Genomic DNA, 12,559 nt, shown 5'->3' with positions numbered 1-12,559 from the left:
GGAACCTTTTTATGCTAAGTTAGTTGACCAGTTGATCATAATGGTAAAATTGTTGTGCATATTATTTAGACTGGTACATCATTAGCGGGAACTATATAGATTTCAGCACTCATTTGTGTATGTGTATATATGTGTGTGTGTGTGTGTGTGTGTGTGTGTGACTTAGCCATGGATCAGTACCTGAGCAGCAGTAACTATATGGAGTGTATCTCGTTCATGGGTGGCAGTAAGGCGTCTTCTCTGAGCTCCTCTCTTAAAGGTACAGACCTGCCCGAGCTCTTCAGCACTCTGGGACTGGGCAAATACACCGACGTCTTCCAGCAGCAGGAGGTGAGCACTAAAACTAGTTGTAGGTGTTTGTTTCCATTTTGAATGTGTATTTTTTTCCCTCCATTTTCTCCCTGATTTGGTCTTGGCCAGTTCCCAACCACTAGCCAGCTTTCCCTTACCAACCTCCGTATCGTTTCAAACTCCTGCTCATGCTTCATCAGAGGGCGGCATAACACACTCAGAGGAACTCTCTATCTGCCCTCTTCCACATACATGAGCTCACAGAGGCGCATGATTGGCCTTTTTTGATTGACAGGGGAGAGATGCCCCTCCCACCCAGAGAGCACAGCCAGTTTTGCTCTGGCTTCGGCAATGTCAGGATTCAAACTCAGGCGAATACTTTACTGTTGCGCCACTTAGGAGCATTTTGATTGTGTTTTAATGACTGTTAACTCTGTGTGTGTGTGTGTGTGTGTGTGTGTGTGTGTGTGTGTGTGTGTGTTAGATTGATCTGCAGACATTTGTCACGCTGACGGATCCAGACCTGAAGGAACTGGGAATCACGACGTTTGGAGCGCGTAGGAAAATGCTGCTGGCTATCTCAGGTGAGAAATGCTAATGTGTGTATAATGTTAATAATATCAATCTGGTCCTATTTAAGTTCCTGGGCTTTAGTTTTTACTTAAAGTAGGTAAAGTTTTAGTTAAAGTAGGGACTTTAATGAGACTAGGACCTACAAAGTGGAACATGCTGCAATGAACATCACTGATTTTTGAAAAGCTTCACTGAATATCTAACATTTCCACAACACTTGTTTTTATAGACCAGGAACTCTGTAGTTCTCGACCAGGAGAGTTCCGGAACGTCCTCAAGAGGTTTCGGAAACCTTGTGGAAACATTCTTTACTTTGAAGATCAAAGGCCCCTTGGAATTGAACACATTCCCTCAGGAATTTGATCTTCACTGTAAGCAGTAAACAGTGTTTCTACAAGGGTTCCGGAACATTCTCAGAAGATTCCAGAACTTCCTCAAAAGATTCCGGAACCCTTGTGGAAACCTGTGCACAGTGAAGATCAAATGCTTGATGGAATTAAACACATTCTCTCAAACCTTTAATCTTCATTCTAAAAAGAAAAAGTTTTTTCCACAAAGTTTCTGGAACTTTTGCAGAAGATTCTGTAATCCTTGTGGAAATTTGTTTACAGTTAAGATCAAAGGCCTGTTGGAATTCAACACATTCCATCAAGCCTTTGATCTTCACTGTAAAGAGTAAACATTGTTTCAGAGTACCGGAACTTGTTCTGATGGATCTGGAGCGAAACATTGTTTAGTGTGAAGATCAAAGGTCTGGTGGAATTAAACACATTCTGTTAGGCCTTTGATCTTTACTGTAAATGGTAAACAATTTTTCAACAGAGGTTCTGGAACTTCCATAAAAGATTCCGGAAATTTCTCGAAAGAAAAACTTTTTTACAGTGAAGATCAAAGGCCTGGTGGGATAAAACACATTCTGTCAAGCTTCTGACTTTCACTGTAAACAGTAAACAATGTTTTGTGGAACTTCTTTAAAAGATTCCAGAACCCTCAGAATCATTATTTATTGTGTACAGTCAAGAAGTAGTTCCAGAACCCCTTGTTGAAACGTGAAGATCAAAGGTCTTGTGGTATTAAAAACATTCCGTCATGACTTTGATCTTCACAGTAAGCAGTTAAATAATGTTCTCACAAGGGTTCCAGAACTACTTCAAAAGGTTTCAGAACCCTTGTGGAAAGATTGAAGATCTTGATCTTGCGGTTTTCAACACGTTGCGTCTCTTCTCTTTCGGACAGAGCTGAATAAGAGCCGACGGGAGCTTTTCGAGCCTTCGAACATGCGCACGTCGTTCCTGGAGGGCGGAGTGAACAGCCGTCTCGCGCGACACTTCCACGCCGACATGGCCAGCGTGAGCGGACGCTGGTGACAAGGGAAAAAAAGCACGGCAATAAAATCTACTAATACCTCTGTGGTACTAGTTAACGGTACCTCTGCATGGACTACACACCTTCCCCTTTGTAATGTGGAGATTCTGATCATGTAGAGCAAAATCATTTCCTTCTGTTCAATCAGGCTGGAGAACGTGGAAAGCCATAAGGGCCAGTACGGTCCATTCGTTAGCCAAAAGTGCCACAAGTGCCAAAAAACACGTTGACTATCCTCAGAGGCAGGTTGGGCATGACTGGAGAAGGGGAGGGTTGGCTGCTACTTTGTTGTTCAGAGTTAAAAGTGTGTAAAATCGTAAACTGACGCAGTGTTATTAACTGAAACGGTACTAGTTTATTATAAAGAAGCAGGCACACGCGGTCGCATTAACTTTGGTACTCCTGCCTCCTCTGGCACATTGAAGTATCAGTATTAAGCACTTTAAGATAGCTTTTACGTGTGTGTGTGTGTGTGTGTGTGTGTGTGTGTGTGTGTGTGTGTTGCATATCAGTCCAGTGCCAAAGCACTTACCAGTCGTCAGTGTTCAAAGTTCAGAGGTCACAGTTCATGCTTGCGGCCTTGTTGATTGCTCATATTGGTGTTATTCATTGTTATAAGGCTGCACTTACTCCAGTGTGTATTTAATTTTTTTTTACTATAAACATTTTCGTTTTATATATTTACTTTTCCTTAAGAAGCAGTAGTTTACATTTTTTTATTGTCTCCTATTTTAGTTATGACTTCATTTGTGGATAACATTTTTTTGTTTGTTTGTTTCATTATGCCTCCAGATTTTCCAGATTAAAAAAAAAAACAATTTACGGCGATATCCATGGTTAAATTCATGATTAACTTTTTCTTCCTATTCCATGTTATTGTGATTGTTTATTGAAGCGGGACACATTCTGTAAAAGTTTAGTATTTGACTAGCAACTCAATCGTAAGAATTCACTCAGGGCTTTCGTCACGGGACCCGAAATTAGTGTGATTAACTCCTGGATCTGTGGATTTCATTTGCGGCAACTACAAACACGTCTCACTGGACCAAAAACTCGTACAGACCCTATTTCAGGATTAGCCTACAATCTAGCCTACAAAACAAACAAACAAAAATAAAAAAAAAAAAATCAAATTTACACTTTTATGGGCTTTCCTTCATCCTCAAATGTAATAAATCAGCTGAGATGCCTTTTTTTTTTCTTTTTTTTTTTTTTTGTGCACTAAAGCTATGAGGCTCATATAGATGACATTAGACCGACATAGAAGTCTCCCTCATTGACAGTCTTTAGGCTCCACAATATCATTTTATTTAAAATAAATAAATCAATAAAGAGCGATTAGCCAATACATACAAATTTACACTTCTATACAAACTATGTTATCGTTTGTGTAACTTAAGAACTTTCCAGTACAATTTAATCCTCACCTAGCTTCTTAGCTGTAGTCTGTGCTAGCACACTGTGTGTTGTGTATTTGAACAAAGCTGTATCTTGTTGTTGCTGCGTATGAATTGATCTCAAACTCAAATAAGAAAAAAAAAAGGGGGGGGGATTCAAGTTGCCCAAGATGGCCGACTTCCCATAACATTAATGCGTTTGGCTACACAGTGAAGTTTATAGATTACAGGAAGTCCGTCTGTGTCTTAAACCACATTTACACATCTACAGCATCATTCTGTGATATTGTTTGAAGAACTAGGTGTGAGTTGAGGCTGATGTTGATCATAAAGATTTATAGAAAAGAGATTTCTGTTTATTAGCTGCGTTAGCCTCGTAGCTGTGGTGCAACTGTAATGAAGAAAATGTCCAACACCAAACATGTCATGGCTGCTTGAAATTTAAAATTAGTTTTTGGGTTTTTTTCTAGTCAAACTATTTTTTTCATCCTTAGACCTAGGACAGATTATCGTTTGTTTTGGAACTAATGCATACACACACACACACACACACACACACACACACACACACACACACACACACACACACACACATATATATATATATATATATATATATATATATATATATATAAAAACATGTTTTTAATTAATTTAGCCCCCTGTTTGTCATAAATTCAAACAAACTTCACATATAAAATCATTAATAAATAATTAATAGGAGGCTGTGTTTTTGTTTTTGTGTTTTTTTTTTTTCTTTGTAATTGTTTATGGCTGGTCATCCATTATTTTATTTTATTTTTTCCATTTTGACTGTTCTATCTCTCTCTTTTTATTTACATTGTTTTGTTTTTTTTACTTGTAATATTTCACTATTTTTATAAGTTGTCCTCTGTGTGTTGTATGTTTTATTACAGAAGAGTTGAGGATGTTCACCTAAAGCCTTATAGCCTCGGGATTATAACGCGTATGCTTGTTTTTTTCCTCCGTGAGATGTGTTTCTTTAACGTTGTCCATAAAAGCATTGAGAAGCCACTTTGAAAATGTACATTCTAGCTTGTTTTCGTGACAGTTCTGATTGTATAAACAGGTTGTGTTTTTTTACGTAAATCTTTACAGATGTTGCACATGAGGTACGCATTTTGCTAAGCAACTCATTAGCATGTCTTTTTTTTTTTTTTTTTGCTGTATTATTTAGCTTATGTTGTTATGGGTTCGTATTAAATATTCAGATGATGTGTCTGACTTACAAAGAGCTGAACTTCAATATGCAGGAAGCAGTAATCATTTACAGGAAGTGCTTTACTGAACAGCTGTGATTTGACGAAGCATGCTAGCTTGGGTCGAGTTTGTTTTTTTCCGAATCTTCCCTGATGGTTTCAGGTGCATTTCTAGTGTGTTTTATATGAAGGAACGACAATTCTGTTATTTCTTTTCTCCCAAAGTGAAGGATTAATCTGCTGAGCTGGGAATGTTTTAAGGAATCAGCAATATTCGTAAAGTGTTAAATATTCCTATCGTCTATTCTTCCAAAGCAAAGCATTATAGTCGATGGAGTAGTTGTTTTTTTGTTTGTTTTGTTTGTTTTGTTTTGGAGGTGGTCCAAAGATGCATACAATTTTTCACTATTTGCAAGAATCACGCCAAAGTAAACACTTTGAATCCCTTAAGAAAGGGAACGCAGGTCATGTTTCTACAGATCAGATACAGCATTATAACAATCCTGTAGCAATAACGCTCTTACCCGCGGCCTCTGCTGCGGACTGATCACCTCCTGTGCCATGAGACAAAGAGACAAAAACAATAATATTCATAATGTTCAAAAGAAGTTCGATTGTGGTTTGGTTACGAGAATAAAAATAAACATATTCAAGCAAAGTTTTCTGAATGAATGTCTGAATATTTATCACTTTATCACATTTATTACAAAACCTGAAAGACCCGAACATTCATGGTAAGTTTCCTTAGTTTTCTTTTTCCATTTCCTTCTTTCTTTCTTTATTTATTTAAATATTTTGTATGGTGTTTTTAATATTTTTTGGCCAGATTTGTCATCTGAGTGATACATTTTTTAAAAATTTTTAAAATTCTTTTCTATTAAATTAATGAATGAATTTAATATGAAAGAGCAGTAAAGCTTAATTCATAGGGCATTAATTGATTAATTGATTAATTGATTAATTAAACTGTGTATTGGTTATATTATTATATTTATATAAATATATATTATATTTATTATATTTAATGAATTCTACTACCTTTATATTACACATTTATTCTATATATAATTTCTATTGTAATTGGGATATTTAAATATATTTTAAGCATATTTAAATTGGAATATTATTTATTGTATTTAATTCACCATACTGTATTTATTTTTATATTACATATTAATAGCCTACTATATTTCTTTTTGTTATAATTTAGTATATTATATGTATATTATATATATATATATATATTACATGTAATTTAGTATAGTATTATAATGGGGATATTAAATATATTATTTACAGTTAAGTGGCATAATTACTAGATTTCATGTATGTTATATTTAATTGTAGGACATATTTATACTATATTTCATTTATATTATAATTAGGGTATTAAATTATTAATCCTCCAGTGTGTTGTATCAGTGTTGTATCAGGTTTTCAGTGTATTGTCCTGTGTTTCTTCACTGTTCCGGTTTCAGCAGGAAGCAGTGCTGAGTAGTGATGTGTCGCGTGCTGCTACCGCACCAAATAAGGACACGAGCGCCAGTGGAGGTGACGTCACCAGTAACACAGGGAGGAGGGTGAAGTGTGTGTGTGTGTGTGTGTGTGTGTGTGTGTGTGTGTTGTGTTGTGTGGTGTGTGAGATGTTGTAGGAGGAGTCTCTCTAAAGGAATCTGGTTTGTATTCATTAGTATGAATGCTAGCATTTTTAATGATTGACACAATACCATTAAAAAGGAAAATAACAATTATAATGACTTTAATAGCTACAATCTAACTAATTACACTGTATAGCCAAAAGATAATGGACACCTGACCATCACACCCGCATGTGCTTGTTGAACATCCCATTCCAGATTTAGTCCACGCTTTGCTGATATAATAAGCTCCACTCTTCTGGGAAGCTTTCCACTAGATTTTGGGGCGTGGCTGTGGGGATTTGTGTTCATTCAGCTACAAGAGCATTAGTAGATCAGGTACTGATGTTGGGTGAGGAGGTCTGGGGTGCAGTCGGTGTTCCAGTTCATCCCAAAGGTGTTCAGTGGGGTTGAGGTCAGGGCTCTGTGCAGGACACTCGAGTTCTTCCACTCCAACCTTCACGCACCATGTCTTCATGGAGCTCGCTTTGTGCACAGGGGCATTGTCATGCTGGAACAGGTTTGAGCCTCTTAGTTCCAGTGAAGGGAAATCTTAACGTTACGGCATACAAAGCCATTCTATATAATTGTGTGCTTCCAACTTTGTGGCAAGAGTTTGGACAAGGAACACATATGGATGTGATGGTCAGGTGTCTATATACTTTTAGCCATATAGTGTATATCTAATACTATGAACAATAGATTAGCTAGTTTGTATCGTCTAATTAAATAAAAAGTGCCTCTGACAGTGGGAATATTCAGAAATTGGAATAAACCTTCCTTATGTGAGAAATCGAAGCCGACACTTAAAGGTACCAAACTGAGGTGGTGCCTTTAGTGCACATCTTTATATAAATAATTTAAGTACTGTAAAGACCTTCAAGCCCACTGCTGCACCATTAAAGCTGTAAGCAGGTAAAAGTTAATCAGAGGTACACCTCATGCACATCCCAGGTACAGGGTGTACCCTTGATGGTACCACCCCAGCTACAAGGAAGAGCAGCTTTATTTCTGACAGTATTCACTGGCCTATATATAGTTCAGCTCATTTGTAGTAAATAATAATAATAATAATAATAAGGTGCACCGTAGTAGTCCTCTTATGCTGTAGGCGTGTAGAGAATAGAGACTGTGCACACACGTGTTAAACACGCTTGTAGCATGGATGTGTGTTATTTGAAATAATAGTAGAAGTGTGTGTGTGTGTGTGTGTGTGTGTGTGTGTGTACAAGGGGTGATCACGTGCAACTGACCTGCGCATTGGTTGATTTCATGTATGATGTGTGCTAAAGGTGATGACGTGGAGGGAGAGAGAGAGAGAGAGAGAGGAGTTCTCCTGCTCGGTCACTCCCTGTATCAGCAGAGAACCCCGCACCGCGCGCGCGCCCGCACACGCACAGGACACACACGTATAAGAAAGCATTGCATTCCGGACGCAGATCTGAGTGGATCATCATGGCGGTGCCGGGCCCGCTGAGCCCGCGCGAGGGCACGGTGGCCAAGAACCTGAGCCTGGAGTCACTACAGCTATGCGAGAGAGACGGTAAGGAGCGCGCGCGCAGCACAGCACAGCACAGCACAGCACAGCAACGCATCATCCCGCAACCGGTCACGTCCTTTTAGTCCTAGTCATCACCCAAGCTGTAAATCTCTCTCTCTCTCTCTCTCTCTCTCTCTCTGTGTATTTATTTTTAAGATTCATGATGTATGCATGACATGACATGACGTTTGACATGCAGCACCGTGTGCCGTGTCATCGCGCGTGCGTTACATGCACTGGGTAATAACCTATGATTTGCTTATAGGATACTGAGAAGTGACGCGACAGCTCATCAACGACACGTGCATTATTTCACAGCCATGCAAACATTATTTTCACTGGATTTTTTTTTTTTTTTTTAAATTATTATTATTCTTTCTAAGAGAATGATCTCAACCTGAAATGTGCAGCATGTTTCAGCACCATGGACAAGGCTCGCGCTCGCGCACGCGCCGCCGCCGCCACTGCCGCCAGACTGGGCGTTTTTTCCCCACCTTCATCATCATCATCATCATCATCATGGGTCATTTGCAGACTCTTCACTAAAACACAACCGTCACGTGCATCTAGAACACCGCAGATGTTGCGTTTTATAGTGAGCCGCGTGTGAATGAAAGGATGCAGGTGTGAGGAGCCTGGGCTTTAAACCGAGCTCTGTCCGTCACCCTGCATGCATTTACTGCAACAATGCGGTCAGTAGGAGACGGGGTTGTGTGTGTGTGTGTGTGTGTGTGTGCTGGAACGAATTCTTAAAACACAGGGTTGCCAGGTTGGATTGGATCCCGCATGGCTTAAAATACAGGGTGTCTGAAAAATCAAGAACCAATGAGATTTAAAAACTGCATATACCTAATTTAATATTTATTATTTACAACATACCTGTTCACCTTTACGCTCTTTACGCATTTACTCAGCCTCCGTATCATGTTTTTACATATTCAACATATTCCCATTGGTTCCTGACTTTTTACACACCCTTGTAGTGTTTCCCTAAACAGTCCATCTCTCTCTCTCTCTCTCTCTCTCTCATGTATTGTTCTTTATACTACAGAGCTGTTGAATTCTCAAATCTGATTGGTCGGAAGGTGTTGATTAATTTTCTAGAACAGCAGCTCTGACAGTAGTGCCTGTCAATCAAATCACAGCTCTTTCTAATATGTTATTGTTTCCATAGTAACAGATAATAATCAATAATAATCAAGTAATTAATAATCAAATTAACAAACATGTTATTTAACAAAGGAAAGTATGTTATTGTTGATATGGCAAAGTTTTCTGTAAGGAGACGTTTATGGAAGGAGTCTCCAGTGTCAGTGAGTTTTCCACCATGGGAAAGTCTTCATTTTATTCTTTGCAGTTTTTTGGTAACATGATAGGCTGCATTGTCTTAGAGTCTGGGGAGGGAAGAACTGTTTATCGCTCCTGTAACGTAAGTGATAACAGGAACTAACTTGTCTCACAGATGTTCTACAACATTACATGTAACTATAAATGGATTAAACGAATTTTGTTTTGTTAATTAATTAGATGAAATTGTAATCATTGGCAAATGGCTGTGATATAAGAGAAATGAAAATATTTCAGGATTCATTCTTATGGGGAAAATAATCATCGTCACACTAGGACACATCACACCACCCTGTTGTTGATTATTTTCCTATAACAGTACACACCCAGTGTTTTATTCCTTACATATGGCTTGGTACAGACAAGTAGAGAGCTGAGTAAAAACTACTCAGTCTATGAATCCGTGGTTTGAAAGCTGTTCAGAGGTCTTGGTCCTGGAATTTTCTTTCTCATTAATCATCTTTACACACGATAAAACAAAATAGTAAATAAAAAAAGGTTAAAGCTACAAGATGAATATCGACCTTGTAGTAATTTTATATTAATGTTAGTAATTCATGATGGAATTAATCACTCATTCCATAAAGCGTTCTCTCTACAGTTTCCTCAGTCTCTGCGAGTTTGCTTTTTGTACGTGTAGAGTAATTATTGTAACGCTTGTAGTAGGCTTGTGCGATATAATGACATTATCGCCCCTACATGACATTATGTCACCGTGATACTCAGCAACGTGTATCGCAGATTATATTATATTTTCAAACATGCAAACCTTTATGACTTTTGCATAAGAGCTCCTCAGAACACCAGAGTACGCATGTGCCAGTGATCACTCACAAATACACCGGAAGATTAGTCTTTTTCTGCCCAATAAAATGAGAGATGAGCCGATCCACACTAATCTGGAGTGATCTGTGCAAGTGTTCTGAACGTGTCCATATTAATAGACACTTATTGGAAGCTCCCACAGTCTCATGTGTTCTCATCTCACGTGGCTCCCTCACTTTCTGTCAATGTAAATGGACAATATGTTAGTATACAACCCCTGGCAAAAATTATGGAATCACCACACTTAGAGGATGTTCACCCAGCTTTTTTACTTTATAGCAAACAAACAAATCACAGATATGACACAAAAAAGGTTTTGTTCAATAGCTTAACATTCTGGTTTGTGAAATATACATAAAAAAAATTCAAGGACATTTTTTTTTCATTATGGCATGTCTTTTTTCCAATCAAGTAGAGGAAAAAATTATGGAATCAATTTTTAATTTCCATTTCTAAAACAAATACTGGGACAAGTCTAAAAATGCTAATAAGTCAGCAGTTAAAAGGGAGTGCTTACGCACTTTAATGGGCTGCTGGACTTGGCTAATTGAAAGGAAACATGGCTCCAATGAGAGAGTTGTCAGTTGAAACAATGGAAAGGATTATAAAACTCCTTCAACAAGGAATTTCAACATGGAGTGTGGCCAAAGAAGTTGGTTGCTCCCAGTCAGCTGTGTCTAAAATTTGTTGCAAGTATAAACTTAATGGGAAGGTTATGAAAGGTAGATATACAGGCAGACTAAGGAAGATGTCAAAGCATCAGGATAGAAAACTCAAAGCACTATGCCTTGAAAATAGAAAATGCACAACAAAACAAATGAAAAACAAATGGGCGGAAACAGGAGTCAATGTTTGTGACAGAACTGTAAGAAACCGGCTGAATGAAATGAGATTTATATATAGAAAAGCCAAAAGAAAACCAGCACTAACACCAAAACAGAAGAAAACAAGGTTACAGTGGGCTAAGGAGAAGCAATCATGGAGTGTGGATGATTGGATGAAAGTGAAATTCAGTGATGAATCATGAATCTGCATTGGCCAAGGAGATGATGCTGGAACTTTTGTCTGGTGCCGTTCTAACAAAACATATAAAGATGACTGCCTGAATCAATCAAATTTCCCAACTCATTTCTGATATTGGGTTGCATGTCAGGTAAAGGACCAGGGGAGATGGTAGTCATTACCTCAGCAGTCAATGCACAGTTGTACAGTGAAATTTTGGACATTTTTTCATTCCATCCATAGAAAATAGGTTTGGTGATGATGAAATAATTTTTCAGGATGACAGTGCATCTTGCTACAGAGCAAACAGTTTTAAAGCTTTTTTTCAGGAAAGGCATATCAACTCAGTGACATGGCCAGCAAACAGTCCGGATCTCAATCCAATTGAAAATTTATGGTGGAAAGTAAAAAAACTGGTCCATGTTAAGGCTCCACCCTGCAAAGCTGATCTGTCAACTGCTATTCGAGAAAGTTGGAACCAGACTGGTGGGGAATATTGTTTTTCATTAGTGAGTAAAATAAGAAAAATAAGAAAGAATAAAAGCCAGAGGAGGAGCAACAAAGTATTAATTGTGTTTTTTTTGTTGATGATTCCATAATTTTTTCCTCAACATTGAGTGATTCCATAATTTTTTCTTCTACTTGATTTGGAAAAAGACATGCCATTAATGAAAAAAAATGTCCTTGAATTTTTTTATGTATATTTCACAAACCAGAATATTAAGCTATTGAACAAAACCTTTTTTGTGTCATATCTGTGATTTGTTTGTTTGCTATAAAGTAAAAAAGCTGGGTGAACGTCCTCTAAGTGTGGTGATTCCATAATTTTTGCCAGGGGTTGTATTAGTATTGACCTAATATATTTAACATTGGTTTATTTTATGTTTTAGTGAAATTGTTCAAAATGTCTATTGTGTGTTTTGGCCCAAAAAGGTTCAAAAGGCCGACAACGAAGTGTCAGATCTAACACTTTACAAACAATGCTACTGGTGATGAGAATTACAAAGTGATTAAACAAGCTGTTTTGTTTGGTTTTGATGACCGCCGCTCTCTTGCGCAACACTGAGCAGAATGAATAAGGAAAATGTTATCCACATGAACTGATTTGTAAAAATAATTACTGCATATTACTGCAGAATTCCTTCGAAATCCACCATCTAGTTGAGGTTTGTGTGATTGCACAGCTGGTAATATTAATAATATTATTACCCCTACTCTCCTTAAACCCGAAATGGTGGAAGTGCTCGCTTTCCTGTCTATTTTAAGCTACCGGATCTGGATGATTAAATCATTTATCATGATAGTTTTAAAATGGAAAATTGCAATCGGACAAAAATCAATATTGCACCCAGCCTACTTTGC

At 37.8% G+C, this 12,559-nt stretch overlaps 2 protein-coding genes across 5 annotated transcripts in view; both read left to right on the top strand.

Annotated features, from left to right (window-relative positions):
* bicc1a (BicC family RNA binding protein 1a) overlaps positions 1–3,882 on the top strand; it is a 52,551-nt gene extending 48,669 nt beyond the window's left edge. For all 4 annotated transcript variants that reach the window (XM_053237686.1, XM_053237685.1, XM_053237684.1 and 1 more), the window contains exons 19-21: positions 167–330; positions 776–875; positions 2,101–3,882. In XM_053237686.1, the coding sequence (XP_053093661.1) occupies positions 167–330; positions 776–875; positions 2,101–2,231 (395 nt within the window). In that variant the 3' untranslated portion in view covers positions 2,232–3,882. The remainder of the gene's footprint in view (positions 1–166; positions 331–775; positions 876–2,100) is intronic.
* Positions 3,883–7,735: 3,853 nt separating this feature from the next.
* The window catches only part of phyhipla (phytanoyl-CoA 2-hydroxylase interacting protein-like a), a 35,105-nt gene continuing 30,281 nt past the window's right edge, over positions 7,736–12,559 (top strand). Inside the window, 1 exon segment of the mRNA XM_026944307.3 lies at positions 7,736–8,026. Within this exon segment, the coding sequence (XP_026800108.3) occupies positions 7,939–8,026 (88 nt within the window). The 5' untranslated portion in view covers positions 7,736–7,938.

Source organism: Pangasianodon hypophthalmus, chromosome 10, assembly GCF_027358585.1.
Source record: "Pangasianodon hypophthalmus isolate fPanHyp1 chromosome 10, fPanHyp1.pri, whole genome shotgun sequence".
In the NCBI taxonomy this organism is placed as follows: Eukaryota; Metazoa; Chordata; class Actinopteri; order Siluriformes; family Pangasiidae; genus Pangasianodon; species Pangasianodon hypophthalmus.
Note: the sequence above shows the minus strand (reverse complement) of the source record. Positions and strands in the feature narration are given on the sequence as shown.